The sequence below is a fragment of the Eumetopias jubatus genome, unplaced genomic scaffold (assembly GCF_037043125.1).
Source record: "Eumetopias jubatus isolate StellerSeaLion01/CBP00866 unplaced genomic scaffold, mEumJub1_p1.0 scaffold_1, whole genome shotgun sequence".
Taxonomy (NCBI): Eukaryota; Metazoa; Chordata; class Mammalia; order Carnivora; family Otariidae; genus Eumetopias; species Eumetopias jubatus.
This window is the reverse complement of record NW_028274807.1, coordinates 121,070,242-121,098,149: the sequence shown is the minus strand read 5'-3', so window position 1 is coordinate 121,098,149 and position 27,908 is coordinate 121,070,242. Positions and strand designations below refer to the sequence as shown.

General features: G+C 40.2%; 2 protein-coding genes across 3 annotated transcripts in view; one reads left to right on the top strand and one right to left on the bottom strand.

Moving 5' to 3' along the window:
- Positions 1-26,918, top strand: MRPS22 (mitochondrial ribosomal protein S22). 2 transcript variants are annotated; one of them, XM_028099102.2, is made up of 8 exons: positions 1-183; positions 17,435-17,598; positions 18,678-18,842; positions 20,718-20,861; positions 21,170-21,253; positions 22,527-22,672; positions 25,665-25,773; positions 26,783-26,918. In XM_028099102.2, the coding sequence occupies exons 1-8, from the start codon at positions 12-14 to the stop codon at positions 26,876-26,878; spliced, it is 1,080 nt and encodes a 359-aa protein (XP_027954903.1). In that variant the 5' UTR covers positions 1-11; the 3' UTR covers positions 26,879-26,918. The 2 variants fall into 2 exon arrangements, with proteins under 2 accessions (XP_027954903.1, XP_027954902.1); XM_028099101.2 differs by having other exon boundaries at positions 17,432-17,598.
- The window catches only part of COPB2 (coat protein complex I subunit beta 2), a 41,706-nt gene continuing 38,217 nt past the window's right edge, over positions 24,420-27,908 (bottom strand). Inside the window, exon 22 of the mRNA XM_028099100.2 lies at positions 24,420-27,772. Coding sequence (XP_027954901.1) covers positions 27,680-27,772 — 93 coding nt within the window. The 3' untranslated portion in view covers positions 24,420-27,679. The remainder of the gene's footprint in view (positions 27,773-27,908) is intronic.

Genomic DNA, 27,908 nt, shown 5'->3' with positions numbered 1-27,908 from the left:
CCCGGATAATCATGGCGACCCTCAGAGCTTCTGTGTTGCTTTGGAGCCTCCGGACAGGTTCTCGGAGCACGGAGCGCGTTTGTCTCCGGGCCCGAAGTCAGCCCCAGCTCCGCGCCCTGCTCCAGCCACTGCCCGGGCCCTGCGAGGCGGGCCTGCTATGCCGTCGGCTTGCCTCTGAGGCGGGTAAGTGACCTGCCAGACGTCCGCTGGCACATTCTCCTGGGAGACCTAGAGCCTGCTTCTGGCTGGCGAGAACCACGCGGACCCCATCCCGCATCTCCGTCCCCGGCTCCTCTAGCGGTGCGCCCTAGGCCAGCCGGCTCCCTTCTTTATCTTGTACCTGTGGGGTCATCGCCCGCCTGTGTCATTGGTTCACTCAATTAACTAACAGTGCCTGAGCTCGGTTCCTTGCAAAGCACAGTGCTACGTTTAGGGGGGATAGGGCCAACTAAACGGGTTTGTCTTTGAGGAACTCATGGCCCAGCGGGGAAGTGGCAATGCAGTGTGACCCAGGTCGCGATAGAGGAACACACATTCTTATGTGGCACTCAAACTTGGTGGGAAGGACAGGGAAGGGTTCCTGGAAATTAGGACCAGAGCTGAGACCTGGCTAACCATGCTAGTGAGAAAACAGGAAACATTTCAAGCAGAGGAAACAACATAAGCAAAAGTCCAGAAATGAGACTGAACACATGTAGTTTGGAAACCCATGTTTGAGGTAGGATTGATAGGCTTGGTTAGGGCTTTGGCTTTAAGTTCAAAAGGAGAAATCAATGTTCCTTCTCATGTTTCTGGCTTGAGCAGTTGAGTGGAGGAGAGTAGTCCCATTTACACCAAGACAGAGAAGCTTAATTTTAGGAACAGTGTATTTTGTTTTTTTGTTTTTTGTTTTGGCGGGGGCGTGGAAGAGGGGAGGTGAGGGAAGAAAAGGCAGGAGTAGATAAGATGAGATTGGAAGGGAGGCAGAAGTAAACGTCTGTTTGTACACGTTAAATTTGAGGTGCTTTTGAAATTCGAGTGTAGGTACCCAGTACGCAGTCATATCTAAAATGAGAAACATTGGGTAAAAGTGATAACTCAACCTGGGGGAATGGGTGAGAATGAAGAGAGAGTAGTGCTGAGCACATACTGTCTGCCAGGCACTGTAACTGACGTGGGTGCCTGGGATGAGTACAAGAAGTACAAGACCTGGTTCTGGACTTTGGAGGAGCACACTGCTTAGTGGGGGACACAGTGAAGTAAGCAGACTACCTTAGTTTCTCTTATAAATGAAGTTGGAAGTCTGGTAAATTTTAAGCATGAATCTTGATTACGTTTAAAAATTTTTTTCAGTTTTATTGAGATATGATTAATATATGGCATTGAATAAATTTAAGGTGTACAGCCCAATGATTTGACTTCATATATCATGAAATTATTACCACAGTAAATTTAGTTTACATTTTTCCTCTCATGTAGATACAAAGAAAAGAAAAAAAATTTTTTTCCCTGTGATGAGAAATCTTAGGATTTACTTTCTTAACAACCTTCATCTATGCCATTCAGCAGTGTTAACTATATTCATCATGTAGTATATTATCCCTAGTTCTTTATCTTTTAACTGGAAGTTTGTACCTTTTGACCACCTTCATCCAATTACCCCTCCTCCGATAACCATAAGACCACAAGTCTGATCTCTTTTTCTGTGAGTTCTTGTTTGTTTGTTTTAAGATTCCACAAAAAGTTGAGATCATACAATATTTATCTTTCTCTGCTTGATTTATTTCACTTAACATAATGCCCTCATGGTTCATCCATGTTGTCCCAAATGGCACGATTTCCTCCTTTTTTATGGCTGAATGATACTCTATTACACACACACACACACACACACACACACACACACACACACCCCACAACTTTATTATCCGCTGATGGACACTTAGTTGTCTCCGTATCTTGGCTTTTATAAATAATGCTGCTGAGTTCCTTTTCCTCTTTTTGAGTCTTGCCATTCTGACAGGTGTAAGGTGTTATCTCAGTGTGATTTTGATTTGCATTTCCCTGATGATTAGTGATATTGAGCATCTTATGTGTCTGTTGGCTATCTGCATCTTCTTTGGAAGAATGTCTGTTTAGGTCTTTGACCCATTTTTAATCAGACTAGGTGTTTTTTTTGGCATTGAGTTCTATGAAGTTATTTATATATTTGGGATATTAATCCCTTATCTGATATATCATTTGCAAATATCTTCTCCCATTTAGTAGGTTGCCTTTTTGTTTGTTGATGGTTTTCTTTGCTGTGCAAAAGCTTTTTATTTTGATGTAGTTTCAGTAGTTTATGTTTGCTTTTGTTTTCCTTTCTTGAGGAGGTATATTGAGACAAATGTTGCCATGGCTGATGTCAGAGAAATTACTGCCTATTTTTTTTTTCCTAGGAGTTTTATGGTTTCAGAGCTCACATTTAGGTCTTTAATCAATTTTGAGTTTATTTTTGTGTATTGTGTAAGAAAGTGGTCCCCTTTCATTCTTTTGCATGTAGGTGTCCAGTTTTCCCAGCACCTATTATTAAAGAGACTGTTTTTTCTCCATGGTATATTCTTGCCTCCTTTGTCTTAGATTAATTGACCCTGTGAATGTGGGTTCATCAGGGATACTGGTTTGTGGTTTTTTTGTTTTCTTTCTTTCTGTCTGTCTGTCTTTCAGTGTTTTTCTGGCTTTGGTATCAGGGTAATGCTGGCCTCACAGAATGTATCTGGAAGCTCTCCTTCCTCTTCTATTTTTTTGGAATAGTTTGAGGAGAACAGGTATTAGCTCTTCTTTACATGTTTGGTGGAATTTACCTGTGAATCCATCTATTCTTTTGTTTGTTGGGAGTTTTTTTTAATTACTGATTTAAGTTTATTACTAGTAAGGGGTCTATTCAGATTTTCTATTTCTTCCTGCTTCAGTTTTGGAAGATTGTATGTTTCTGGGAATTTATCCCTTTCTTCTAGGTTGTCATACAGTTTTTTATAGTAGTCTCTTATAAGCCTTTGTATTTCTTTGGTGTTGTTACCTCTCCTCTTTGATTTCTGATTTTATTTATTTGAGTCCTCTTTTTTCTTGATGGGTCTGGCTATAGGTTTATCAATTTTATCTTTTCAGCAAACCAGGTCTTGGTTTCAGTGTTATTTTCTATTTTTTTTTTTTATTCTCTGTTTCAATTTTTTCTGGTCTAAACTTTATTATTTTATTCCTTTTAATGTTGGGCTTTGTTCTTTTTCTAGTTCCTTCAGATGTAAGGTTAGATTGTTTATTTGAGATTTTTCTTGGTTCTTTGGTAAGCCTGTATCACTATAAATTTCCCTCTTAAGAACTTTTTGCTGTGCTCCAAAGATTTGGGGCTGTTGTGTTACCATTTTCATTTGTCTCCATATATTTTTTTATTTCCTTTTTGATTTCTTTGTTGACCCATTGGTTGTTTAGTAGCATGTTGCTTAGCCTCCATGTGTTTGTGTTTTTTCCATTTTTTTCTTGTAATTGACGTCTAGTTTTATACTGTTATGGTTGGGAAAGATGCATGATATGATTCAATCTTCTTAAATTTGAGACTTGTTTTGTGGTCTAACGTGATCTATCCTGGAGATTGTTTCATGTGCACTTGAAAATAACGTGTATTCTGTTTTTGGATGGAATGTTCTGTGTATATCTTCTAAGTTCATCTGGTCTAATATGTCATTCAAAGACACTGTTTCCTTATTGATTTTCTGCCTCGATGGTCCATCCATTAATTTAAAAGGGGTATTAAATGGCCCTGCTATTATTGTATTGCTGTCAGTTTCTCCCTTTATGTCTGTTAATATTAGCTTTAGGTGTTTAGGTGCCTCTATGTTGGGTGCATAGAGGTTTACAATTGTTTTATCTTCTTGTTGGATTGATCCCTTTTATCATCATGTAATGCCGTTGTTTCTTGCTACAGTCTTAGTTTTATTTTTTAAAAGATTTTATTTATTTATTGGGTGGGGGAAGCATGAGCAGTGGGAGGGGCAGAGGGAGAGAGAATCTGAAGCAGACTCCTCACTGATCAGGGAGCCTGATGTAGGCCTTGATCCCATGACTGTGAGAGCACCACCTGAGCCAAAACCAAGAGTCAGACGCTCAACTGACCGAGTCACCTAGGCGCCCCTACAGTCTTAGTTTTAAAGTCTGTTTTGTCTGATGTAAGTATTGCTACTCTGGGTTTTTTTTTTTCCCCCTTCAGTTTGCATGGAATATCTTTTCCCATCATTTCACTTTGAGTGTCTGTGTGTCTTTAGTTCTGCAGTGAGTCTCTTGTGGGCAGCACATAGATAGGTCTTATTTTTTGTTTGTTTTTTTAATCCATTTCAGCCACCCTATATCTTTTGTTTGGAGCACTTAGTCCATTTACATTTAAAGTAATTATTGATAGTATTGTACTTATTGCCATTTCATTAATTGTTTTCTGGTGGGTTTTGTAGTTCTTCTCTGTTCCTTTCTTCTCTTTCTCTCTTAACTTGTTTGGTGGCTTTCTTTAGTGCCATGTTTGGCTTTCTTTCTCTTTATTTTCTGTGTATCATAAGTTTTTGATTTGTGGTTACCATGGGGTTATATTATAACATCATATATGTATAGCAGTCCCTATTAACTTGATGGTTGTTTAAGTTTGAACACATTCTAGAAGTACTAAGTTTTTACTTCCTTTCTCCATGTTTTATATATATGATGTCATACTTTACATCTTTTTAATTCGTATGTCCCCTAATTTTTTTCCTAATTTTTGTAGATATAATTGATTTTATTGCTTTTGTGTTTTAACTTCCTTACTGACTTTATAAAGTGACTAACCTACTACCATTACCATATGTTTGTTCTCACTAGTGAAATTTTTTTCCTTTCACAATTTTCTGACTTGTAGTTATTGTCTTTTTTTTTTTCACTTAAAGAATTCCCTTTAACATTTCTTGTAAGGATGGTTTAGTGGTGATGAACTCCTTTAATTATTGTTCATCCGGATAACTCTTTAAAAACTCTAGTTCTGAATGATAGATAATCTTGCAGCATAATTTTTTTTCTTAAGATTTTATTTATTTATTTGAGAGAGAGTGCGAGTTAGTGAGCACAAGCTGGGGAGGGGCAGAGAGAGAGGGAGAAGCAGATTCCCTGCTGAGCAGGGAGTCCAACACGGGGCTCAATCCCAGCACCCCAAGATCATGACCTGAGCCAAAGGCAGACGCTTAACAGACTAAGCCACCCATTTGCCCCTAGAGTATTCTTGGTTTTAAGTTTTTTTCTTTCAGTACTTTGAATATGTCCTGCCATTCCTTTCTGACCTGGAGTTTTTGCTGAAAAATTAGGTGATAGCATTATGGGGTTTCCCTTGTATTTAACTGTTTGCTTTTCTCTTGCTGCTTTTAATAATCTCCTTTTATCTTAAATTCCGTCATTTTAAGTTATTATGTATCACAGTGTGGACATTTTTTTGGGTTCATCTTGTTTGGGGATTTTCATGTTTCCTGAACCTGGATGTCTTCCCAGATTAGGGAAATTTTCAGCTATTACTTTTTTAAATAAGTTTTCTGCTCCCTTGTCTCTCTCTTTCTTCTGGGATCCCTATAATACAATGTTTATTATGCTTGAGGGTGTTATAGAGGTCCCTTAACCTATTCTTACTTTTTGTTGTTCAGCTTGGTTGCTTTCCATTACACTGTGTTCCAGATCACTGATCCATTCTTCTGCATTCTGTAATCTGCTCTTGATTCCCTCTAGCATATTTGTCCTCTCAGTTATTGAATTCTTTGGCTCTGACTGGTTATTTTTTATATTTTCTATCTCTTTGTCAAAGTTGTAAATTCATCTGTTCTTCTCCCAAGTCCAGTTGAATATCTTTATAATTGTAACTTTGATCTTTTTGTTAAGCATATCATCTCCATTTTGTTTAGCTCTTTTTCTGTGATTTTATCTTGTCTTTCATTGTGGACATATTCTTCAGTCTTCTCATTTTTTTCTAACTCTGTTTGTTTGTATGTGTTAGGTGGGTGTGTTTCCTGGTCTCGAAAGTAGTGTCCTTGTGTAGAAGAGGTCCTGTGGTGGCCTGTAGTACAATCCCCTCTTGTCACTGACCAGGTGCTCCTGTGTAGGCTGTGTGCACTCTCATATTGTGGCTGAGCCACAGTTGCTGTGGGCATGCTGGTGGGTAGGGTTAGCTCACCTTACTTAGCTCAGCTGGCTCAGCGTCCTGCTTTGGTTACCGGGCAGCGTTTGCTGTTTTTCCTGTTGAGAGGCCTGGCTGCCGCTGCTGTGGGCTTGCTAGTGGGTAGCCTGGCTGTCTGCAGCTAGCCGCTGTGACAACTGTGGGCGCACTGAAGAGGGCAAGGTTTGCTCCCTGTGCAGGCAGGTAAGAGATCTGGCTGCAGGAATTGAGTGCCTGCTGGTGTGTGCGGTTATCTAACCCCACTCTCCCCATGGCAGGAGTTGCTGGCCAAGGCAGGTGGTTTGGATGAGAACGAGCCACAGGGCAACACTGAGGAAAGGCACGTGGCGCTAGCAAGGTAGACGGGGAGTGTGTTGAAACTGGCTCCCAGAAGTGTCTGGCTATCTGGGCTTGGGGAGGGCAAGAAAAATGGCGCCCACCATCACTTTTGTTCCCAAGCAGTTTCCTGCAGATTCCTGTCTCTCTGGCAAATGTCCTTAGGTTAGTCAGTAAATCTGTTTAACCTGTGCCCCAGGTACTTTTCAAACTGCTGCTTTTGTGCTGTGTCTGGTGTGAGTTATTTAGCATGCTGGGTCTTTATGGAGTGTCTCAGTTTTTTAACCTCTGGCTCTCCCAGAGTTTAAAATCAACCCTATTCATTTTCAAAGCAAGACCTATGGGGACTCCTTTTCCCAATGTGGGTCCCAGGGCTGGAGGAGTCTAGTCTTGGGGTCTGATCTTCTTGCTTCTCTGTGCTTGTGATGTCCTTCTTGTTTTTGGTTAATTGAGTCAGGGGCTTGGTTCCTGAATAGGTTTCCGCTCATCCTACCCTTTTTGATATGGCCTTCATTCTACGGCTAGCTGTTAGCCATCTTCAGTTCATTTTCAGAGTTAGTGGCCATATATGTAATTGTTGCCTCAGCGTGCCATGGGGTGAGGTGAGCTCAGGATCGTCCCACTCCACCATTCTCCCTTCATTCCTCTTCTTTGATTTCTTTCATCAATGTGTTTTAGTTTTCAGTATAGGGATCTTTCACCTCTTTGGCTAAATTTATTCCTAAGCTTTTCATTATTTTTGATGCTGTTGTCAGTGGGATTGCTTTCTTTTTTCTTTTTTTTAATTATTCTGTTAATCACCATACATTACATCATTAGTTTTTGATATACTGTTCCATGATTCATTGTTTGCATATAATATCCAGTGCTCCATGCAGAACGTGCCCTCTTTAATACCCATCACCAGGCTAACCCATCCCCCCACCCCCTCCCCTCTAGAACCCTCAGTTTGTTTTTCAGAGTCCATCATCTCTCATGATTCGTTTCCCCCTCCGACTCTCCCCCCTTCATTCTTCCCCTCCTGCTGTCTTCTTTTTTAAAAATATAATGTATTAGTTTCGGAGGTACAGATCTGTGATTCAACAGTCTTGCACAATTCACAGTGCTCACCATAGCACATACCCTCCAATGTCTGTCACCCAGCCACCCCATCCCTCCCACCCCCCACCACTCCAGCGACCCTCAGTTTGTTTCCTGGGATTAAGAATTCCTCATATCAGTGAGGTCATATGATACATGTCTTTCTCTGATTGACTTATTTCATGCAGCATAACACCCTCCAGGTCCATCCACGTCATTGCAAATGGCAAGATTTCATTCCTTTTGATGGCTGCATAATATTCCATTATATATATATATATATATATATATATGTACACACACACACACACACACACCACATCTTCTTTACCCATTCATGTGTCGATGGACATCTTGACTCTTTCTACAGTTTGGCTATTGTGGACATTGCTGCTGTAAACATCGGGGTGCACGTACCCCTTCGGATCCCTACATTTGTATCTTTGGGGTAAATAACCAGTAGTGCAATTGCTGGATGGTATGGTAGCTCTATTTTCAACTTTTTGAGGAACCTCCATACTGTTTTCCAGAGTGGCTGCACCAGCTTGCATTCCCACCAACAGTGTAGGAGGGTTCCCTTTTCTCTGCATCCCTGCCAACATCTGTCGTTTCCTGACTTGTTAACTTTAGCCATTCTGACTGTTGTGAGGTGATATCTCATTGAGGTTTTGATTTGGATTTCTCTGATGCCGAGTGATGTTGACCACTTTTCATATGTCTGTTGGCCATTTGGATGTCTTCTTTGGAAAAATGTCTGTTCATGTTTTCTACCCATTTCTTGATTGGATCATTTGTTCTTTGAGTGTTGAGTTTGATAAGTTCTTTATAGATTTTGGATACTAGTCCTTTATCTGATATGTCATTTGCAAATATCTTCTCCCATTCTGTCGGTTGTCTTTTGGTTTTGTTAACTGTTTCTTTTGCTGTGCAAAAGCTTTTTATCTTGATGAAGTCCCAATAGTTCATTTTCGCCCTTGCTTCCCTTGCCTTTGGCGATGTTTCTAGGAAGAAGTTGCTGCGGCTGAGGTCGAAGAGGTTGCTGCCTGTGTTCTCCTCTAGGACTTGGATGGACTCCTGTCTCACATTTAGGTCTTTCAACCATTTGGAGTCTATTTTTGTGTGTGGTGTAAAGAAATGGTCCAGTTTCATTCTTCTGCATGTGGCTGTCCAAATTTCCCAACACCATTTGTTGAAGAGACTGTCTTTTTCCCATTGGACATTCTTTCCTGTTTTGTTAAAGATGAGTTGACTGTAGAGTTGAGGGTCCATTTCTGAGCTCTCTATTCTGTTCCATTGATATATATGTCTGTTTTTGTAACAGTACCATACTGTCTTGATGATGACAGCTTTGTAATAAAGCTTGAAGTCTGGAATTGTATTGCCACCAGCTTTGCTTTTCTTTTTCAACATTCCCCTGGCTATTCGGGGTCTTTTCTGGTTCCATACAAATTTTAGGATTATTTGTTCCATTTCTTTGAAAAAAGTGGATGGTATTTTAATGGGGATTGCATTGAATGTGTAGATTGCTGTAGGTAGCATTGACATCTTCACAATATTTGTTCTTCCAATCCATGAGCATGGAAGGTTTTTCCATTTCTTTGTGTCTTCCTCGAATTCCTTCATAGTATTTTATAGTTTTCTGAGTACAGATTCTTTGCCTCTTTGGTTAGACTTATTCCTAGGTATCTTATGGTTTTGGGTGCAATTGTAAATGGGATCGACTGCTTAATTTCCCTTTCTTCTGTCTTGTTGTTGGTATATAGGAATGCCACTGATTTCTTTGCATTGATTTTATATCCTGTGTCTTTATTGAATTCCTGTATGAGTTCTAGCAGTTTTGGGGTGGAGTCTTTTGGGTTTTCCACATAAAGTATCATATCATCTGCAAAGAGTGAGAATTTGACTTCTTCTTTGCCGATTCGGTTGCCTTTTGTTTCTTTTTGTTGTCTGATTGCTGTGGCTAGGATTTCTAGTACTATGTTGAATAGCAGTGGTGATAGTGGACATCCCTGCTGTGTTCCTGACCTTAGGGGGTAAACTCTCAATTTTTCCCCATTGAGAATGATATTTGCTGTGGGTTTTTCATAGATCGCTTTTATGATATTGAGGTATGTACCCTCTATGCCTATACTCTGAAGAGTTTTGATCAAGAAAGGATGCTGTACTTTCTCAGATGCTTTTCCTGCCTCTATTGAGAGGATCATATGATTCTTGTTCTTTATTACTGTATTGTTATCACATTGATTGATTTGCAGATGTTGACCCAGCCTTGCAGCCCAGGGATAAATCCCACTTGGTCTTGGTGAATAATCCTTTTAATGTACTGTTGAATCCTATTGGCTTGTATTTTGGTGAGAATTTTTGCATCCGTGTTCATCAAGGATATTGGTCTGTAATTCTCCTTTTTGATGGGGTCTTTGTCTGGTTTTGGGATCAAGGTAATGGTGGCCTCATAAAACGAGTTTGGAAGTTTTCCTTCCATTTCTATTTTTTGGAACAGTTTCAGAAAAATAGGTATTAATTCTTCTTGAAATGTTTGGTAGAATTCCCCTGGGAAGCCATCTGGCCTTGGGCTCTTGTTTGTTGGGAGATTTCTGATTACTGCTTCAATTTCCTTAGTGGTTATAGGTCTGTTTAGGTTTTCTATTTCTTCCTGGTTCAGTTTTGGTAGTTGATACATCTCTAGGAATGCATCCATTTCTTCCAGGTTATCTAATTTGCTGGCATAGAGTTGCTCATAATATGTTCTTATAATTGTTTATATTTCTTTGGTGTTGGTTTTGATCTTTCCTATTTCACTCATAATTTTGTTGATTTGGGTCATTTCTCTTTTCTTTTTTTTTTGATAAGTCTGGCCAGGGGTTTATCAATCTTAATTCTTTCAAAGAACCAGCTCCCAGTTTCATTGATCTGTTCTGTTCTTTTGGTTTCTATTTCGTTGATTTGTGCTCTGATATTTATTATTTCTCTTCTCCTGCTGGGTTTAGGCTTTATTTGCTGTTCTTTCTCCAGCTCCTTTAGGTGTAGGGTTAGGTTGTGTATTTGAGACCTTTGTTGTTTCTTGAGAAAGGCTTGTATTGCTATATACTTTCCTCTTAGGACTGCCTTTGCTGCATCCCAAAGATTTTGAACAGTTGTGTTTTCATTTTCATTGGTTTCCATGAATTTTTTTAATTCTTCTTTAATTTCCTGGTTGACCCATTCATTCTTTAGTAGGATGCTCTTTAGCCTCCATGTATTTGAGTTCTTTCTGACTTTCTTCTTGTGATTAAGTTCTAGTTTCAAAGCACTGTGGTCCAAAAATGTGCAGGGAATGATCCCAGTCTTTTGGTACCAGTTGAGACCTGATTTGTGACTAGGATGTGATCTATTCTGGAGAATGTTCCATGGGCACTAGAGAAGAACGTGTATTTTCTTGCTTTGGGATGGAATGTTCTGAATATATCTGTGAAGTCCGTTTGGTCCAGTGTGTCATTTAAAGTCTTTATTTCCTTGTTGGTCTTTTGCTTAGATGATCTGTTCATTTCAGTGAGGGGGGTGTTAAAGTCCCCCACTATTATTGTATTGTTGTTGATGTGTTTCTTTGCTTTTGCTATTAGTTGGCTTATATAATTGGCTGCTCCCGTGTTAGGGGCATAGATATTTACAATTGTTAGATCTTCTTGTTGGATAGACCCTTTAAGTATGATAGAGTGTCCTTCTTCATCTCTTATTACAGTCTTTGGTTTAAAATCTAATTTGTCTGATATAAGGATTGCCACCCCAGCTTTCTTTTGGTGTCCTTTAGCATGGTAAATGGTTTTCCACGCCCTCAGTTTCAATCTGGGGGTGTCTTTGGGTCTAAAATGAGTCTCTTGCAGACAGCATATCGATGGATCTTGTTTTTCTATCCAATCTGATAGCCTGTGTCTTTTGATTGGGGCATTTAGCCTATTTACATTCAGGGTAACTATTGAAAGATATGAATTTAGTGCCATTGTATTGCCTGTAAGGTGACTGTTACTGTATATTGTCTGTGTTCCTTTCTGGTCTATGTTGCTTTTAGGCTCTTTCCTTGCTTAGAGGACCCCTTTCAATATTTCTTGTAGGGTTGGTTTTGTGTTTGCAAATTTGTTTAGTTTTGTTTGTCCTGGAAGCTTTTTATCTCTCCTATTTTTAATGACAGCTTAGCTGGATATAGTATTCTTAACTGCATATTTTTCTCATTTAGTGCTCTTAATATATCATGCCAGTTCTTTCTGGTCTGCCAGGTCTCTGTGGATAGGTCTGTTGCCAGTCTGATGTTGCTGCCATTATAGGTTACATATCTCTTCTCTCGAGCTGCTTTCAGTATTTTCTCTTTGTCTCTGAGACTCATAAGTTTTACTATTAGATGTCAGGGTGTTGACCTATTTTTATTGATTTTTGAGATAGGCTCTCTGTGCCTCCTGGATTTTGATTCCTGTTCCTTCCCCACATTTGGGAAATTCTCTATTAAAATTTGCTCCAATATACCTTCTGCCTCTCTCTCTCTTTCTTCTTCTTCTTCTGGGATCCCAATTATTCTAATGTTGTTTCGTCTTATGGTATCGCTTATCTCTCGAATTGTGCCCTCGTGATCCGGTAGTTGTTTCTCTCTCTTTTTCTCAGCTTCTTTATTTTCTATCATTTGGTCTTCTATATCACTAATTCTTTCTTCTGCCTCATTCATCCTAGCAGTTAGAGCCTCCATTTTTGATTGCACCTTATTAATAGCCTTTTTGATTTCGACTTGGTTAGATTTTAGTTCTTTTATTTCTCCAGAAAGGGTTTCTGTAATATCTTCCATGCTTTTTTCAAGCCCAGCTAGTATCTTTAAAATCATCATTCTGAACTCTAGTTCCAACATCGTACTAATGTCCCTATTGAGTAGGTCCCTTGCAGTCGGTACTGCCTCTTGTTCTTTTTGTTGAGGTGATTTTTTTCGTCTTGTCATTTTGTCCAGAGGAGAATAAATGAATGAGAGAACAAAATGCTAACAGGGTAACAACATCCCCAGAAAATATACACTAAAGAAATCAGAAAAGACCTGAAACTGGGGAAAAAGAAAGGGAAAGAAAGAAAAAAGGAAAAAGATAAAAACAAAGCCGAAAAAACCAGAATATGATCAAATATGATCAGGCTGGTGCATAGATCAGTGCCACACACTAGATTTTGGGCGTATTTTGGTCTGTTAGAAGAAAGTGCCTCCCAAAATTTTAAAGAATGAAAAACCTATATATGTACAAAAATAAGGGTTAATACGATGAAGGGATGGAATATGAGTGTAAAGATGAAAATTATAAAAGATTTTATAAATTTTTTTAAAGGGATTGATAAGATGGTTGAAAAAGGGAAAAAGAAAAATTCAAAAGAAAAAGAAAATTAAAAAAATTAACTTTGAAAGACTAAAGAATCATGGTAAAAAAGCCATGAATTCTGTGTGCAGTATTCCCCTAGCACTGGAGTTCTCCTGTTCTCTTTGATCGGTAAACTTGGCCTTGGCTGGCTGTTCTTGCTGATCTTCTGGGGGAGGGGCATGTTGCCGTGGTTCCCCAATGTCTTTGCCAGAGGCGGAATTGCCCCGCCCTTACCGGTCCAGGCTAAGCAATCTGCTCGGGTTTGCTCTGGGGGGGTTTTGTTCCCTGCAAGCTTTCGGTACAGCTTTGGAGGAGGAGAATGAAAATGGTAGCCTCCCAATCTCCGCCTGGAGGAGCGGAGAAATTGGGGCTCCACTCCTCAGTGTGCCCCCAGAGAAAAGCAGTCAGTCACTTCTGTCTCCCCGGTCTCTGGCCGCATCCGTGCTCACCCGGCCTGTGACCGAGCGTTTCTATCTCTAGCTCACGACCCTGTGTGGAGTCTCCAAACCTAGCAGATCCCTGCTCATCCCCGGGGGGAGGAAGGGGAGTCTCCCTGGATCTGCTGGTTGTTGGGTCCCTGCTGGAAGAGCAGTGAGTGGCCTGACTGTGCTGCGGATCACGGTTTATGGCAACCCCGAGCTGGGAGCCCACTCTCGGCTCCGTGTCTGCAGCCGGCTTCCCTGCTCTGATACCTGGGAGCTCTGCCGCACTCAGCCATCCCTGTCTTTCTGTGACCCCGAGGGTCCTGAGACCACACTGTCCCGTGAGGGCACCCCCCCCCCCCTTAGCCACTGGAGCAACGTCCCTCAGCAGAGCAGACTTCTATAAGTTCCAATTTGGGGCTCCGCTGCTCTATCACTTGCCAGAAGCGGCGGACGGAGTCTCCCTCCCCCGTGGTCTTTCCTGAATATCGCCTAGGATTCACTTCTCCGCACGTCCTACCTTCCAGAAAGTTGTCATTTTTCTGTTCAGAGAGTTGTTGCTATTCTTTTCTACGATCTCCTTTTGAGTTCATAGGTGTTCAGGATGGTTTGATCCCTATCCAGCTGAATTCCTGGGCTGCTTTCTTTTTCACATAATTTGTTAGTATAGAAATGCTACCAATTTTTAAATGTTAATTTTGTATCCTGCAGCTTTACTAAATTTGTTGATTAGATCTAATAGTTTTTTGATGGAGTTTTTAGGATTTTCTACATACAAAATCCTATGGTCTGCAACTAATCAGACAAGTTTACTTATTCCTTTCCAATTCTGGTTTACTTTTACTTCTTTTTCTTGCCTAATTGGCTAGGACTTGCAGCATTATGTTGAATAGGGGACAACCTTGTCTTAATCCTGAACTTAGAGGAAAGTCTTTTAGTCTTTTATGGTAGTTGTGGGTTTTACATGTATTATGTTGAGGTGTGTTCCTTCCATACCTAATTTGTTAAGAGCTTTTATCATGAACTGATGTTGAACTTTGTCAAATGCTTCTTCTGCATCTATTGAAATGATTATATGATTTTTTTCTGTCAGTTTGTTAATTGTGATGTATCACATTGATTTGTGTATGTCAAACTATCCTTGCGTCCCAAATTCCACTTGATCATGGTAAATGATCTTTCTAATGTGCTGCTGAATTTACTTTGCAAGTATTTTACTGGAAATTTTTACATCGATAATTATCAGGGATATTGGCCTGTAGTTTTCTAGTAGTGTCCTTTTCTAGCTTTGGTAAGGGACTAGATTGGGTGCGTTCAGGGTGGTATGGTTGTAGAGGCTGGCTTTGGTATCAGAAAATGCTGGTGTAGTAAAATGAGTTTGGGAGTGTTCTCTCCTGTTCAGTTTTTTGGAGGAGTTTAAGAAGGATTGTTTGGCGGGCGCCTGGGTGGCTCAGTTGGTTGAGCGACTGCCTTCGGCTCAGGTTATGATCCTGGAGTCCCAGGATCGAGTCCCACATCGGGCTCCCTGCTCAGCGGGGAGTCTGCTTCTCCCTCTGACCCTCTTCCCTCTCGTGCTTTCTGTCTGTCATTCTCTCTCTCTCAAATAAATAAAATCTTTAAAAAAAAAAAAAAGATTGTTTGGCAAAATTCACCTGTGAAGCCATCTGCTGCTGGGCTTTTCTTTGTCGGGAGATTTATTATTGCTGGTTGAATCTCCTTAGTAGTGATTGGTGTGTTCAGATTTTCGGTTTCTTCCTCAGTGTTGGTAGTTTGCATGTTTTAAAGAATCTTCCCATTTCTTATAGGATATCCAGCTTGTTGCCACGTATTTATTCCTATTAGCCTCCTAGAATCCTCTGTATTTCTGTATTGTGAGTTGTAATGTCTCCTTTTTCATTTATAATTTTGTTCTTTTGGGTCTTCTCTTTTCCTTGCTTAGTCTAGCCAAAGGTTTGTCAATTTTGTTATCTTTTCAAAGAACCATCTCTTAGTTTTGTTACTCTTTTCTATTATTTTGACTACATTTTTAAGAGATTACTCTGGTTGTTCTATGGAGAATGGTCTCTAGTGGCATCAGAATAGAGTCAAGGAGACTGGTTAGGAGGTTAAGGCAAGAGATGAGGATGGCCTTGATCAGAGTAGTGGCAATGGGAAATGGAGGATTAAAGAGAGATTTATGAGGTATAATAGAGAGTATGTTGTGTGTTAGTGTCCTTTCTTTGTAAAATGGGGATAATTGTATTTCTGGGGTTATTGTAAGGATTAAATGTGCTAAATATGTAAGGTACTTAACTCAGTGAGTACTGGCACATAGTAAATACCTAACAAATGTTATCATTGCTGTTACTGTAACAACTGCTGTTGGCTAGATGCGGAGGGTAAAGGAGAAGTCAGGAATGACTATAAGGTTTCTGGCCCACATGACCTGTTGGATGCTACTAAGATAAGGAGCCATAGGAAAAGAAAGGTTTGAGACAGGAGAAAGTTGATGTGTTCTGAAGAGAAGGCTATAGTTCAGAATTTTTAGGGCCACCAGCATTTATAAGACTAGCAGAGGAAGAGGTGGCTGGGAAGGAATGGTACTTTTTCCCCCCTCCTTCTTTTCCTAATGGAAATGGAAATAGAGGAAGTTAAGCAAAGGGATGGGCAAACTATGTAAGGCAGAGGTGATATCTGGGTGTCTTCACCTGTCCAAGGCTCTTCGTGACACTGCATGGCCTTTTCAGTCTCACGTCATGATCCAAGCCTGTGTTTTCTAGTTGCAGCCCCTTAGCCTGGAATTTCCTTCCTTTTTTTCTCTGTCCTGTTCAGGCCCCAGGGGAAGCCTTCCTGACCCTGCTGCCTTGGCCTTTTCTGCTCCAAGAGTATGTGTATAGCACTTGCACTGGGGAGCACCCGGGTAGACTAGTTAATCTAGTCTCTAGAAACAAACTTTGGTTTAAATCCTGACTCTGTAACTTAACAGCTAGTTGGTCTTTAGGCAGGCTCCAGTATCATCATTTATAAAATTGAGATATCAATATCTATTTTGTGGGTTGTTGTAAACATTCCTGAATATGTAATGTCTGGCATCTAGGAGACAACTCTGTAAATTATTATTATTAATAATACTATTACATTACTTATTTTAAAGACTTATTTGAGAGAGAGAGTGTATGCGCATGCATGTGTGCACATGCGAGTAGGGTGAGGGGCAGAGGGAGACAATCCTCAAGCAGGCTCCCCGCCAAAATCAGAGCCCTGTGCGGGGGGAGGGCTCGAGGCCATGACCCATGAGATCATGACCTGAGCCGAAATAGAGTCAGACGCTTAACTGACTGAGCCACCCAGGCACCCCTTATTTTTTTATTTTTAAGTAATCTCCACACCCAACATGGGGCTCAAACTTAACAACCTCGAGATCAGGAGTCATGTGCTCTACTGACTGAGCCAGCCAGGTGCCCCACATTAATTACTTTAAAAAAAAATTATTTTAGAGAGAGCAAGAGCTGGAGAGGCAGAGGGAGAGAGTCTCAAGCCGACTCTACATGGAGCCCGATGCAGGGCTTGATCTCACAACCCTGAGATTGCCACCTGAGCCGAAACCAAAAGTTGGACGCTTAACCAATGGAGCCATCCAGATGCCCCTTAATTACTTTTGTATTTTTATTTATTAAGATTTTATTTATTTGAGAGAGAGAGAACAAGCAAGGAGAGGGACAGAGAGAGAGGGAGAAGCAGGCTCCCCACTGAGCAGGGAGCCGGATGTGGGGCTCAATCCCAGGACCCTAAGATCATGACCTGAGCTGAAGGCAGACATTTAACGGACTGAGCCACCCAGGTGCCCCTTAATTACTTTTTTATGTTTCTTCCTCCACTAGATTTTGAGTGCCTTTTTGGCAATATTCTCATCATTGTAAATGCTCAGTAAATTTTATCAAGGAATGAATGGAAGGATTTCGTAAGTATTAACATTATGCATATTGAGGTAGACATTTTGTTAATCATTCCTATTGTTAACTTTTCTGTTTAGAGGTCTTGTTGGCTTGTCATTTTACCATCTTACTTACTAAAATCCATTTTAGCAGAATCTGGTAGCTCAGAGAACAAGAAACCTACATTTATGGATGAGGAAGTCCAAAACATACTCATCAAGATGACAGGCTTGAATTTGCAGAAGATTTTTAAGCCATCTATACAAGAACTGAAGCCACCAACCTATAAGCTGATGACCCAGGCACAGTTGGAGGAGGTACGTTAATGCAGAAATACTGGTAGAATACCTTTCTTGAAGAGGTTAAACAGGATTTCCAGAGGTCCCTCCAGATACCAATAGCTGCTCTTCTGTAGGCACTCATGATGGGGAGTTCCAAGCACAGACTGAGAAAAGAAATGGGAGCAGGCAGGCAGGCAGAAGCAGGGAGCATGGCTGAATTTAGGCGGACTGGGGCATGTGGGTCAGGCCTACATGTCCAAGCAGCCTCCTCTGCTTCCAAACCTGCCCGAGTATCCATCATTTGTCCTGCCTGGTTCAGTTTCCTTCCGGAGAAACCTCTGCTTTGAGCTTTGAGGATGATGCTTTGGTGGGATTATGAGACCCTGCTGAACCACAGACTACTTTAGGCACCAGGGTCCTCCTGGAATCATGGGTATGAGTGCTTTGTGGAAGATGCTCTCATGTATGAATATGTAAAGCATTATTGCTCCTTTTTCTAATTCAAAGTAAGTTACAGTCATAGCAAAACATTCAGATATCCAGTAGTATATCACATGAGGAGTAAAAGTACCATTTTTACTTCTCAGAGGTAATCACTGTTAACAGTATGGCTTGGAGCAGTGTGGTCAGTGGTTAAGAGCATGGGCTCTGGAATTGAGTTGCCAGAGTTCAAATCCCAGTGCTGCAGATTCTTAGCAATTTACTTCACATGTGTGTGCCTCTATTTTCTCTTCCATGAAGTAACAGGTCACCTAGCTCCTATGGTAGGTGTGGGCATCAAATGAGCCAAATACAGAGTATTTGAACAATATACGGTGCGTAGTACACACACAATAAATGAAATCCTTTATTCTATTTCAAATAGCTTTTGTGGCCTGGCTTGGTCTCAGAGCATTCCTTTGCTGCGGTGAGAATGGTTGAGCCTAGCCTGTAGGTGGTGCTCTCAGCCACACCACAGAGTTGGCAATGGCTAGGGCCCAGGAGCCTTTTCACTCACTGATTCAGGGCTAGAGCTGCTTATCTTTGTAGTTCTTGGCATTTTTCCTGCTTTTGTCAGATGATCCTTCTGGCTTGCAACCTTGTGGCTTTCCTTAAGAAATATTTTATTTCATTAGGCTACAAGAAAGGCAATTGAGGCAGCTAAAGTACGATTAAAAATGCCACCGGTTCTGGAAGAACGAGCACCAATAAATGACGTGTTAGCTGAAGATAAGATTTTGGAAGGAACAGAAACAGCCAAATATGTATTTACTGATATATCATATAGCATACCACACCGGGTGAGTAAATGTCTAATTACAAAATGATCTTTATTTGAAATATGTGGAGATGGGTCTGAGGGACGAGGGTCAACATTATTGTGACCCAGCTGTATCTGAATCTTCCAAACCAGAATTCCTGTGACTGGGTGAGACCCTCTGGAAGATCCAGCCCAGCATAAGGAAGAAGAGAAATGCAGATCAGCCCCACATCATCCTGTTACCATTTCCCTGCAGATTATGGACACACTTTATTCCAGATTGACTGCAGAGAAAGAGACAGGTGTGCTAAGACAGAACTAGGAGTTTACAGACAAACCCACCCCCAAACCACAAATAGGCAGAAATCTTCAAGGCAGTGGGAGAAGGGGATTCTTTCTGCCCAAGTTAGACTAACTCCTTTAGCTGAAACATTTTGAGAAAAATGGTTTCTTTCTTATAAATTCTTGAGGATGCCAAAAAACCTAGACTTCCCAAAGGATTTTCACTTTTCAGAATTTGCAAAAAGAATGATAAGTTTCTGCAGATAATTTTCGGACACCACTTGCTTTTCTGTTGTGGTTCTTATTCTCTAGCTCCTCTTCCCTTGATGGCCAGTTCCAAAAGAACACTCTGGTACTTATAAAATATATCAGTTTTGTGTTTGAATCTTTTCAATTAAGAGTGAAGCGATGTACAATTCAGCCCACAGAATGCAGAATACTATGTAACGCTACAGTTGGGAGAAGGGCCACCCCACATTTATCTTTTTATCATCTATGATTATGGTTAGAAGACATGATTTGAATAATGTCCATGTCTGTACATCAACTACCTGTACTCCTGACATGATAAACAGGGATCACAGAGTTTCATTTTAATTAAAATTTTTGCTCTGGGGTACTTTACTATATGTTGCCATGCTTTGAAGGGTGTTTATGGGAGCATTTTATAACCTGAAAGGGAGAAAGGAACTTAGAATTCAAATTGCCACAGTCCTTTTGAGGAGTAATTGTGTTATTTAGACATCTGTTATTTTTTTCTATTTGCAGTACCTGATGAAGGTTTTAATTATATTACCCTCAGAACACATTCAGAGACTCTTACACCTCTGAAAAGTAGAAAGTACCATCTGGTTAATTTAAACAGTCAGATGTATATCAGTTACCTGCTATGTGCAAAATTCTGTGTAAGTCACTGGGTATTGCAAAGAATTAAAATCGACAGTTCCTGCCCTTTTTCAGCTGACAGTATCTGAGCAGTGTCAAGAATCTTGCACATGATAAATTGCCAGTTAAATGGCACAGTAGGTGGAATTCAGAGGGAAGTGATCTCCTGGCCTAGGATTTGGTAGTTGGAAGAGTGAAGAGACCAGAGGCAGGTGGACAGTCTGACACATTTATGTCTCATGCGAGTTTGGGGAATTACAGAGGTGTAGAATTAAGACTCCACATTCCTGGGTTTGTTCCTTTTATCCCAGGGACTTTAGAAGTAGATCACAAAGTAGTGAAGTCTGTTTCAGTGAGACTTTGGGATGGGGAAGTGAAGCAGTTTGAAAGGTCTCATAGCACTTCTTTCCTCTGAAATGGATTTAGATGAATCTCTGACCTGCTTTCTTCGGTTGAACCATTTTATGTATGAAACCCACTTGAGGACCCTAGTTGGCACTCAGTAAATACTTTTATTTTAGATTTCTGATTGTCAGAGGCACAGCAGTGATTAGTGAAGGAAGTATCAAATCTTGCCAAGTGTTTGAGGTCTAAAATTATTATTGAAATCATATATGACTGCATTTTGCATCTCCCAGTTGCATTTTATATTTTGATTGCAAATTATTCTTATAATGGTGCTTAGTGGAACACTGGAACTAGAAATAAGTCTTCACTAAGCCATCCTTGATTATGTTTTCTATTTCAGGAGCGTTTTATTGTTGTCAGAGAACCAAGTGGCAGGCTACGCAAAGCCTCTTGGGAAGAACGGGACAGGATGATACAAGTTTATTTCCCCAAAGAAGGCCGTCGAGTTTTAACACCAATAATTTTCAAGGAAGAAAATCTTAAGGTAAGGTGACTTTGGTTTCCTAGAGTCAGTGGTGATGGTTTCTTCGTAAACAAGCTGGCTCTGGTGTTATGGGGCGTTCCACTTTGATAAACACACATACGTGTTTCTGATGGTGACTCCTCTGCCGTTCTCTGTCTTGCAATTGGCTTAGTTGGGATTTGAATCTGGGTGTGACAGTTAGGAAGCCTGTGTTATTCCTGCCTCCCACTTGGCACAGAAGTGGAGGAGCACATCTGTCATGGCATCAGGGCAGGTGTTGAACTTTCATGTTTTTCTCATCCAATTCCAACTCTGCCGTGTGGTTTTAGACCATGTATAGCCAGGACCGGCATGTTGATGTCCTCAATCTCTGCGTTGCCCAGTTTGAGCCGGATTCTACTGAATATATCCAAGTGAGTATATTTTATAGTTTCTAAGATGGACTTAGGTATGGTTATGAGTTAAGATTTTTACAGGGGGAGAGAGGAGAAATACCTGGACATCTGTTAAGTACCTGATGTACATCAGATATTTTATCCTCACAGCAGCCTTTGGGTTAAGGATGGGAGAATTTAAGCTTGGAGAATTATGTAGCTCGCGGCAAGTTGCACAGCTAGTAAGTGGCAGTGGTAAGGACCCAAACTTGATGGCAGAGCTGCTTCTCTTTTCATCATTCAGGAACAGAGTCATTTACTAAAATTTGCCAAAATGTAATGTATGCGTCTTACAATTCAGTGTAATAAGTAATCATGTAGTGCTTTCTACATATAGTACTGCGGATAGTATAGGTGCCAGTATGAACTGGGACAGGGTGTGCTGTGTCAAAGCGTGCAGCCCAGAAACGATTGTGGGGAAGGGTGCTAGGTAAGTGTGCAGATAATTATCACCTTAGGTTTGAGATGTTAGGTGCTAAGACAAGATTACGGAGTGCTTTCAGGAAAGGTTTCGTAGGGTTCTTGAAGAGGGTGGGGCAGGAGGGGCACGGAACATTGTGGAGTTGGGTGAGGTGTTTCAGGCAGGGAGAGGGAACAGTGTGAACAAGCAGGAGACAGTGTGCTTGCAAATGGCCAGTCATCCGGTTTGCTTGTACATGCAATGTATATGTATGGGAGGTGTTCAGGGTTAAGCGAGAAAAGTAAATGGGGCCATGTCACAGGTGACCTCAGATGCTAGGCTCAAGAATCTGGACGTCAGTCAGCAGGTCTTTGAAAGCCTTTTGAACACAGGAATGCCCTTATCATAGCCCTCAGTTTGCAAGATCAGTCTGGAAGAACTGAAGGAATATTAGTTAATAAGGTGGAATGGGGTTGATGGCATAGGGGAAAAATGGAGGAGTGAAAAAATATATATATTTTTTTTAATCCCCTAGTGACCAAGATAATTGTGGTCCATTATTTCTAGTGGTCTACATATATGTAATAGGTGCTTCAGAAATAGTGGTTGGCTGCTGAAAAGTAATTGATATGGCTATAAATGTGTGGCCGACTTGTTCCGGGCTGCCACACACTTCTACAGTGCAGGGCTGATCTAGACCATACCTATTGATTAATGAGAGTAGAGGCAGGTATAAATGGACCTGGTTTACTGGTCCTTTCTTGGGCAACACTCATGCAAGTAAATGTGGATCCAGTAATGCTCACTTTTTATTTTCATGTTTCTGAAAAAAGTTGCATTTTATGTGAATAGATTCATCATCAGACCTATGAAGACATAGATAAACATGGAAAGTATGACCTTTTACGTTCAACAAGACACTTTGGTGGAATGGCTTGGTATTTTGTAAATAGGAAAAAGATTGATGGTTTACTGATTGACCAGATTCAGAGAGATTTGTAAGTATGATCTAATAAGTAAAAGAAATTCTTACTACTGGTACAGTAAATCTGTGTTTAAGCTATTTTTTCCTCAGTGATGACAGTGTATTGTCCAGTGATAAATACCTTTCACTTACCTCATTTATTTGTGGGTTCTTCCAGCATAACCCACTTTTCTCAGTCTTTGCTTTTGTGTTATTTAAATAGGGTGAGATTCTTTGAAAGAGTAAGTCGCTGTGGATCTGTATTATATACCTGGAATACTGACTTATCCTGGGCCTCACCAGTGTTCCTGGGTATCAGTGAACTTCCCAGGCACTCAAAGGGGATTAAATGGGAAATGTAAAGACATAAGCTCTGGCAGGTGCCTGGTTTCTGGTGGAAGTGGGGCTTTTCAGTAAAAGTCATCATTTAATTTATGAAAATACTATTGCTTTTGATATCCCTTGCTTTTGCAGGATTGTTAAGGCACTGAAAAAAAATTAGATTTTTTTCCAAAGTTGCATGAAACAAGGAGTATCTATTGTATTTTAATTGGTGTGCTCCCAGGTTTCTAGCTGAAACAATAGTGTTCTTTACAACTTGTGATGAAACTGAAAAGAAAATTGTTTTTGAGTATCAGTTGGATTAGAAATGCCAAAATGACAAGGAAAAGAAACCAGCGTGGCTGTAGTAAAAAAGTCAACTTTCTACAAAAAGTCCTTGACTGACTCAAAAGTCTGAATTACAGGAGGGTTTAGTGATTACTGCCACCTTCAGACTATAAGGAGCTGTGATTCAGCATATCCTCCATGTCATCTGATCTAAGCCATTCACATAAAGGTCCAAAGGCATTTGGAAATAGAAGGTTCCACAGGTATTATCTAAGAAATACATTCCATATTTGGAAACCGAGCACCATTTCTCATAGAAGCAGCATTCTCAATGGTAGATGTCTTCAGGCCAGCTCACTTCACCAGCAAGTGTAGTGTAATCCAATTCAGAGGGCAGACATATATCTTCATCACACATAAGTAAGGGGCTGGTTGACGGTCATGAGGATACTCCAAAAAAGGTACCTACTTTCAGAGGTGATTTAGCAGTGACATCTCCTGTGAATGAATTTTCTTATAAAGTTTTTGAGATGGACTCATTCTGAAATGATTTTATTATAAAGACGTAACATTTTTGTAAACAGAGTAAGAAATGTATAACTGAACATTAAAGTTCTTTATCAAAGTGTACTAATATAGGATATTATATTAATACTCATTACCACATGTAAGTTTTACATCTGAAGCAGTTTACTTGTATACTGGGAGGGAGTTTTGAGTACTTAATTTTTCCTGCTGTGCATTAAGTACAACTATTGTGGGATTTCTGACCAGGACAGCGTGCTGCAAATCCCAGACTAGACAGTAGAGGGTGCACGTCCTCACTGAATGGAACCTAAGGCAGAACTGAGATTCTGCATGTTTATTTCAGACTCAAGTCCCACTGTTGTTTTTTTTTTTTAATTTTTTTTATTAACATAAAATGTATTGTTTGTTTCAGGGCTATAGGTCTGTGATTCATCAGTCTTACACAATTCACAGTGGTTTTTAAATGAGTTCTTTTAAAATCTTTTTGAACATGTAAATTTATTTGCTCTTATTTTCCAATATGGGCTGGGTGTTTAACTTGTTCAGTAAGATGCAGGCATTATACTTTAGCATGAATGTAATGAAGCCCTAAACAGGAATCTAAATATAGAAGCCCAGTTAAGCTCTTTATAGGACCACATGCCTAAGCTCCAAAGGGAATTTTATTTATTTGGGGAATTTTGTTGCCAAGTTTATTGGACTTTGTTAGATTATAACAAGCACATACATTTATAATAAACATGTTTCATTATTTTCCCTGAAAAATTTTACTATATGAACAGCCCTGGTTTCTCAGTTCTCCCAGAAGATGGCCTTAAGAGTGGATGGGCCTTGGGATAAGCCTAGAGCATTTCTCTAAGGTCACCATGGCTTGAGAAATTCTTTACCTACTCCCACTGTCACTCCACTTTTTATCCCCCAGCCCAGGTTTAATAGGAAAACAGGGAAAATTAGTGAGATAGCCGGGGAAACACTGAATTAGGATGTCTTCACCCCTTTACCCCCCAGCTGGAAGCTAGTGACTCACTATACGGAGCACAACCTCAAAAGCACAGGCATTTTAGAAAGGATATTTACTCCTTCAGCTTTGAGGTTGCAAATGGTGGGCTAGTGTTGACTATGTGAGAAGACAGTGATTGACTGGTTTGGGGAAAGCCAAGGAAGTTTTTATGCTGATAAAAGTTGTTTAGAGGTTTCTAAAAAGGTAAGTACACGCCAGAAGAACTGAATTCTAGATTGCTGAGTAGAACCTGACATTCCTTCTGATTCAGGAGCATAATTTCAGATTTACTTCACTAGGATGCTCATTTTTAACTAATGGTTCCCATGAATAGACTGGTGGCCTGGAGTCTTTCCTTGGACTCCTAGGAGGCCTCTTGTGGAGGCATTTATTCACGGATTCAGAGTCTTTAATGAAAACCTGTTAGGAGATGTCACTGCTAATGAACTTGAAGGCAAGTGGCTTTGAGCATCCCCTGATCACCAGCCTCTGCTTATGTGGGATGAAGGTAATATTCCTGCCCTCTGAGTTGGATTACGTTATCTGCTGGTGAAGTGGGCTGACCTGGCAGCCACCTACTATTAAGAATGTTATTTCTATGAGAAGTGATGCTCCGTTTCCAAAAAGAATACAGTCACATATAGAATATATTCATTTTCATAAATGGGGCACTGCCTGTACTGATTCCTGCCCTGCCTACCTGAGAATGGATATGAAGCTTAAATTAGCCAATTTTCTGAAAATGCCTTTGAAAATATAAAACTAAAGTCTTAAAAAATGTCTGGCCCAAGGAAAGTCTGAAGTGTAATTGTAAGTTGGCACACATTTTTATGGGACTGTGAAGCAAATGAAGAAAACCCACTGATAGCAGTAAATCCTTTCACTCTAGAGTTGATGATGCCACCAGCTTGATCCAGCTGTATCACCTCCTCCATCCAGATGGCCAGTCAGCTCAGGAGGCTAAGGAGCAGGCTGCTGAGGGATTACATTTAATTAAGGTAAAGGGACTTTTCCCACAACTGGCTGTTGTATGGTGATAATTAGTTGGGAAGAATTCTGAAGTGGGTCATATCTAATGATAACAGATTCACATATACAGAAAATTTGTGATCTTGAAATAGTAACTAGAGTCCCATATTTCTTCATCTGATAACAGAAACAGATGGGATGGGGGTGGGGGGAGCTGCAGCTGGAGTCCAAGTAGCTCAGATAGTAGGGCAGCAGCCCCCTTGTTCTTTGAGGTGATCAAGTCACCAGCACAGGGCAGGGTGGAGGGATGAGGTAAGCACATATTCCCAGTGCACCCTCTTGTCCTAGAGTGTGGTCACATTCCTGTCCAGAAGGGGAGAAGGTGGTGCTTGTATATTACTCAGCCTTAGTTGCATTATCATTTTGGAAGTGCATACCTCTCAGAACCATGGGCTTACACAGATTTCTCTTTGTGTATTTTCAAATGCTCAGAACAGACATGGTTTTGTTGGTCCGGCTTCTCTCCGAGTTTTATTTTATGCATGCGACAAAGCAGTTCTATGGATAAAAATGACCAGTGATGACCCCCTAGGAGGAGTAGAGAGAAACTGTGGTACTAATTTTGGTTTTCTGTGATAGGCCAGATAAAGCAAAATGCTTTTGGGGAAAATAGTCTTGTAAATATCTCTAAAGTGAAAAATTAGTTTGTTGACTCTCATCCTCCAAATTTATCTTGAAACCTAATGTTTTTCATTTTGATCTAGCAGGAGGTGCACTGTCAGGTTTTAAATTTTTTTCTGGAAATAGGCTGAGCTGGCAGCCATATTAGGATTCTTCTGGTGTTCAGAATTACTGTGGCTTGAACTGTCAGATACTATTTTTTGGCCCCTGTAGTATGCTTATTCTATAATCAGAAAAAAAAAATATTGTGACCCTTAGAAGACTTTAAACTGGGACTTTGCTAATGCAGAAATGGAAAACTATAAATAGTGTGTGTCCTATTGCTTAAAAGAGTTTCTTTTTTTTAAATTTAAACAGGTCTTTGCAAAAACAGAAGCACAGAAGGGACCATATATAGAATTAACACTACAAGCTTACCAAGAAACATTCATTAGCCATTCTGCAGCTTCCTGAAGACATTTTTTAAAATAAATTTCATTTTACTAAATTATAACTTGCTTTCTCTGTTAATGTTGAGCTGAATGTTTAAGACTGTCAAAATTAAAAGTACTGATGCGAGTTCCCTATATAAAATTGTTTTTTTTTTTTTTTAACAGTGCCTCTAACAGAAATACAAAGAAAACCTTGTTACTCCACTCATTTTCCTAGGGTGCAAGGGGATAATTGAGAAGTATATTTGAGTGCCTGGTTATGAATGTCTCTAATCAGACAGGTGCAGTGTCAAAGACCAAAAAAAGTACTTGTATGTTTCTGTATTACCAAACAGGTAGTTTAAACAGAGCCCAGCTTAACGAGGTCAGAGGAGTTGGGTTTCAGATTCCAAAATCAGGGTGAGTCATAAAAACCCAACTATATAAACTTGGGGGAGGGTGAACGTGACCAAGAAAAAGGGTTAGGAGAATGTGAGCTGATCCCTAGGTGATCAGTAGTTTGGCTCAGCCTTCTAAAACCAGAGGCTTATTTTCATTATTTAGAAAGGAAACTTCCAAGTATTTTCATTAATTCAAAAGATTTTATGAGATATGGTCTAATGACAGTATGAAAAAATCAAAGCCCACATTTGGTTTACTTAAGATGCTGCCATAAACCACTCCTAAGATGAGAAGAGCACTGTGCTCCCAGTGGGCCACACACAGCCTTTTCATATAAAAATCTAAGACGTTTCTCAGAGTCCAAAGCACTGTGGTCAGGATGGCAATCAATACCTGTCCATAATAATGATCTGTGAAGTTGGGTTCTCAAGAAACATTACACTCAATCATCCAGAATATCTTCATCCAGGTTGATGTCTGTCGTGTCAATATCTTCTAAGTCCAAATTATCCAGATCTTCCAGTTCGAGTAAACTCTGCAAAGAAAAGAGTTATATAGCACTTTGTTATCTCTGATAACCTTTTGAAGTTACCTCTGATTCATGATCCAAAGGGAACCAAAGCAATAGTCAAAAGGGGCATTTTCTCATTTCAGAGCCCCTGCTCTGAAAG

Excerpts from the sequence above, each read along its gene's own strand:
- MRPS22 (XM_028099101.2), top strand. The coding sequence starts at position 12 with ATGGCGACCCTCAGAGCTTCTGTGTTGCTTTGGAGCCTCCGGACAGGT. Across the intron at positions 18,843-20,717 it reads CATATAGCATACCACACCGG|GAGCGTTTTATTGTTGTCAG; the intron begins GTGAGTAAATGT and ends TTTCTATTTCAG. Across the intron at positions 25,774-26,782 it reads AGGGATTACATTTAATTAAG|GTCTTTGCAAAAACAGAAGC; the intron begins GTAAAGGGACTT and ends AAATTTAAACAG.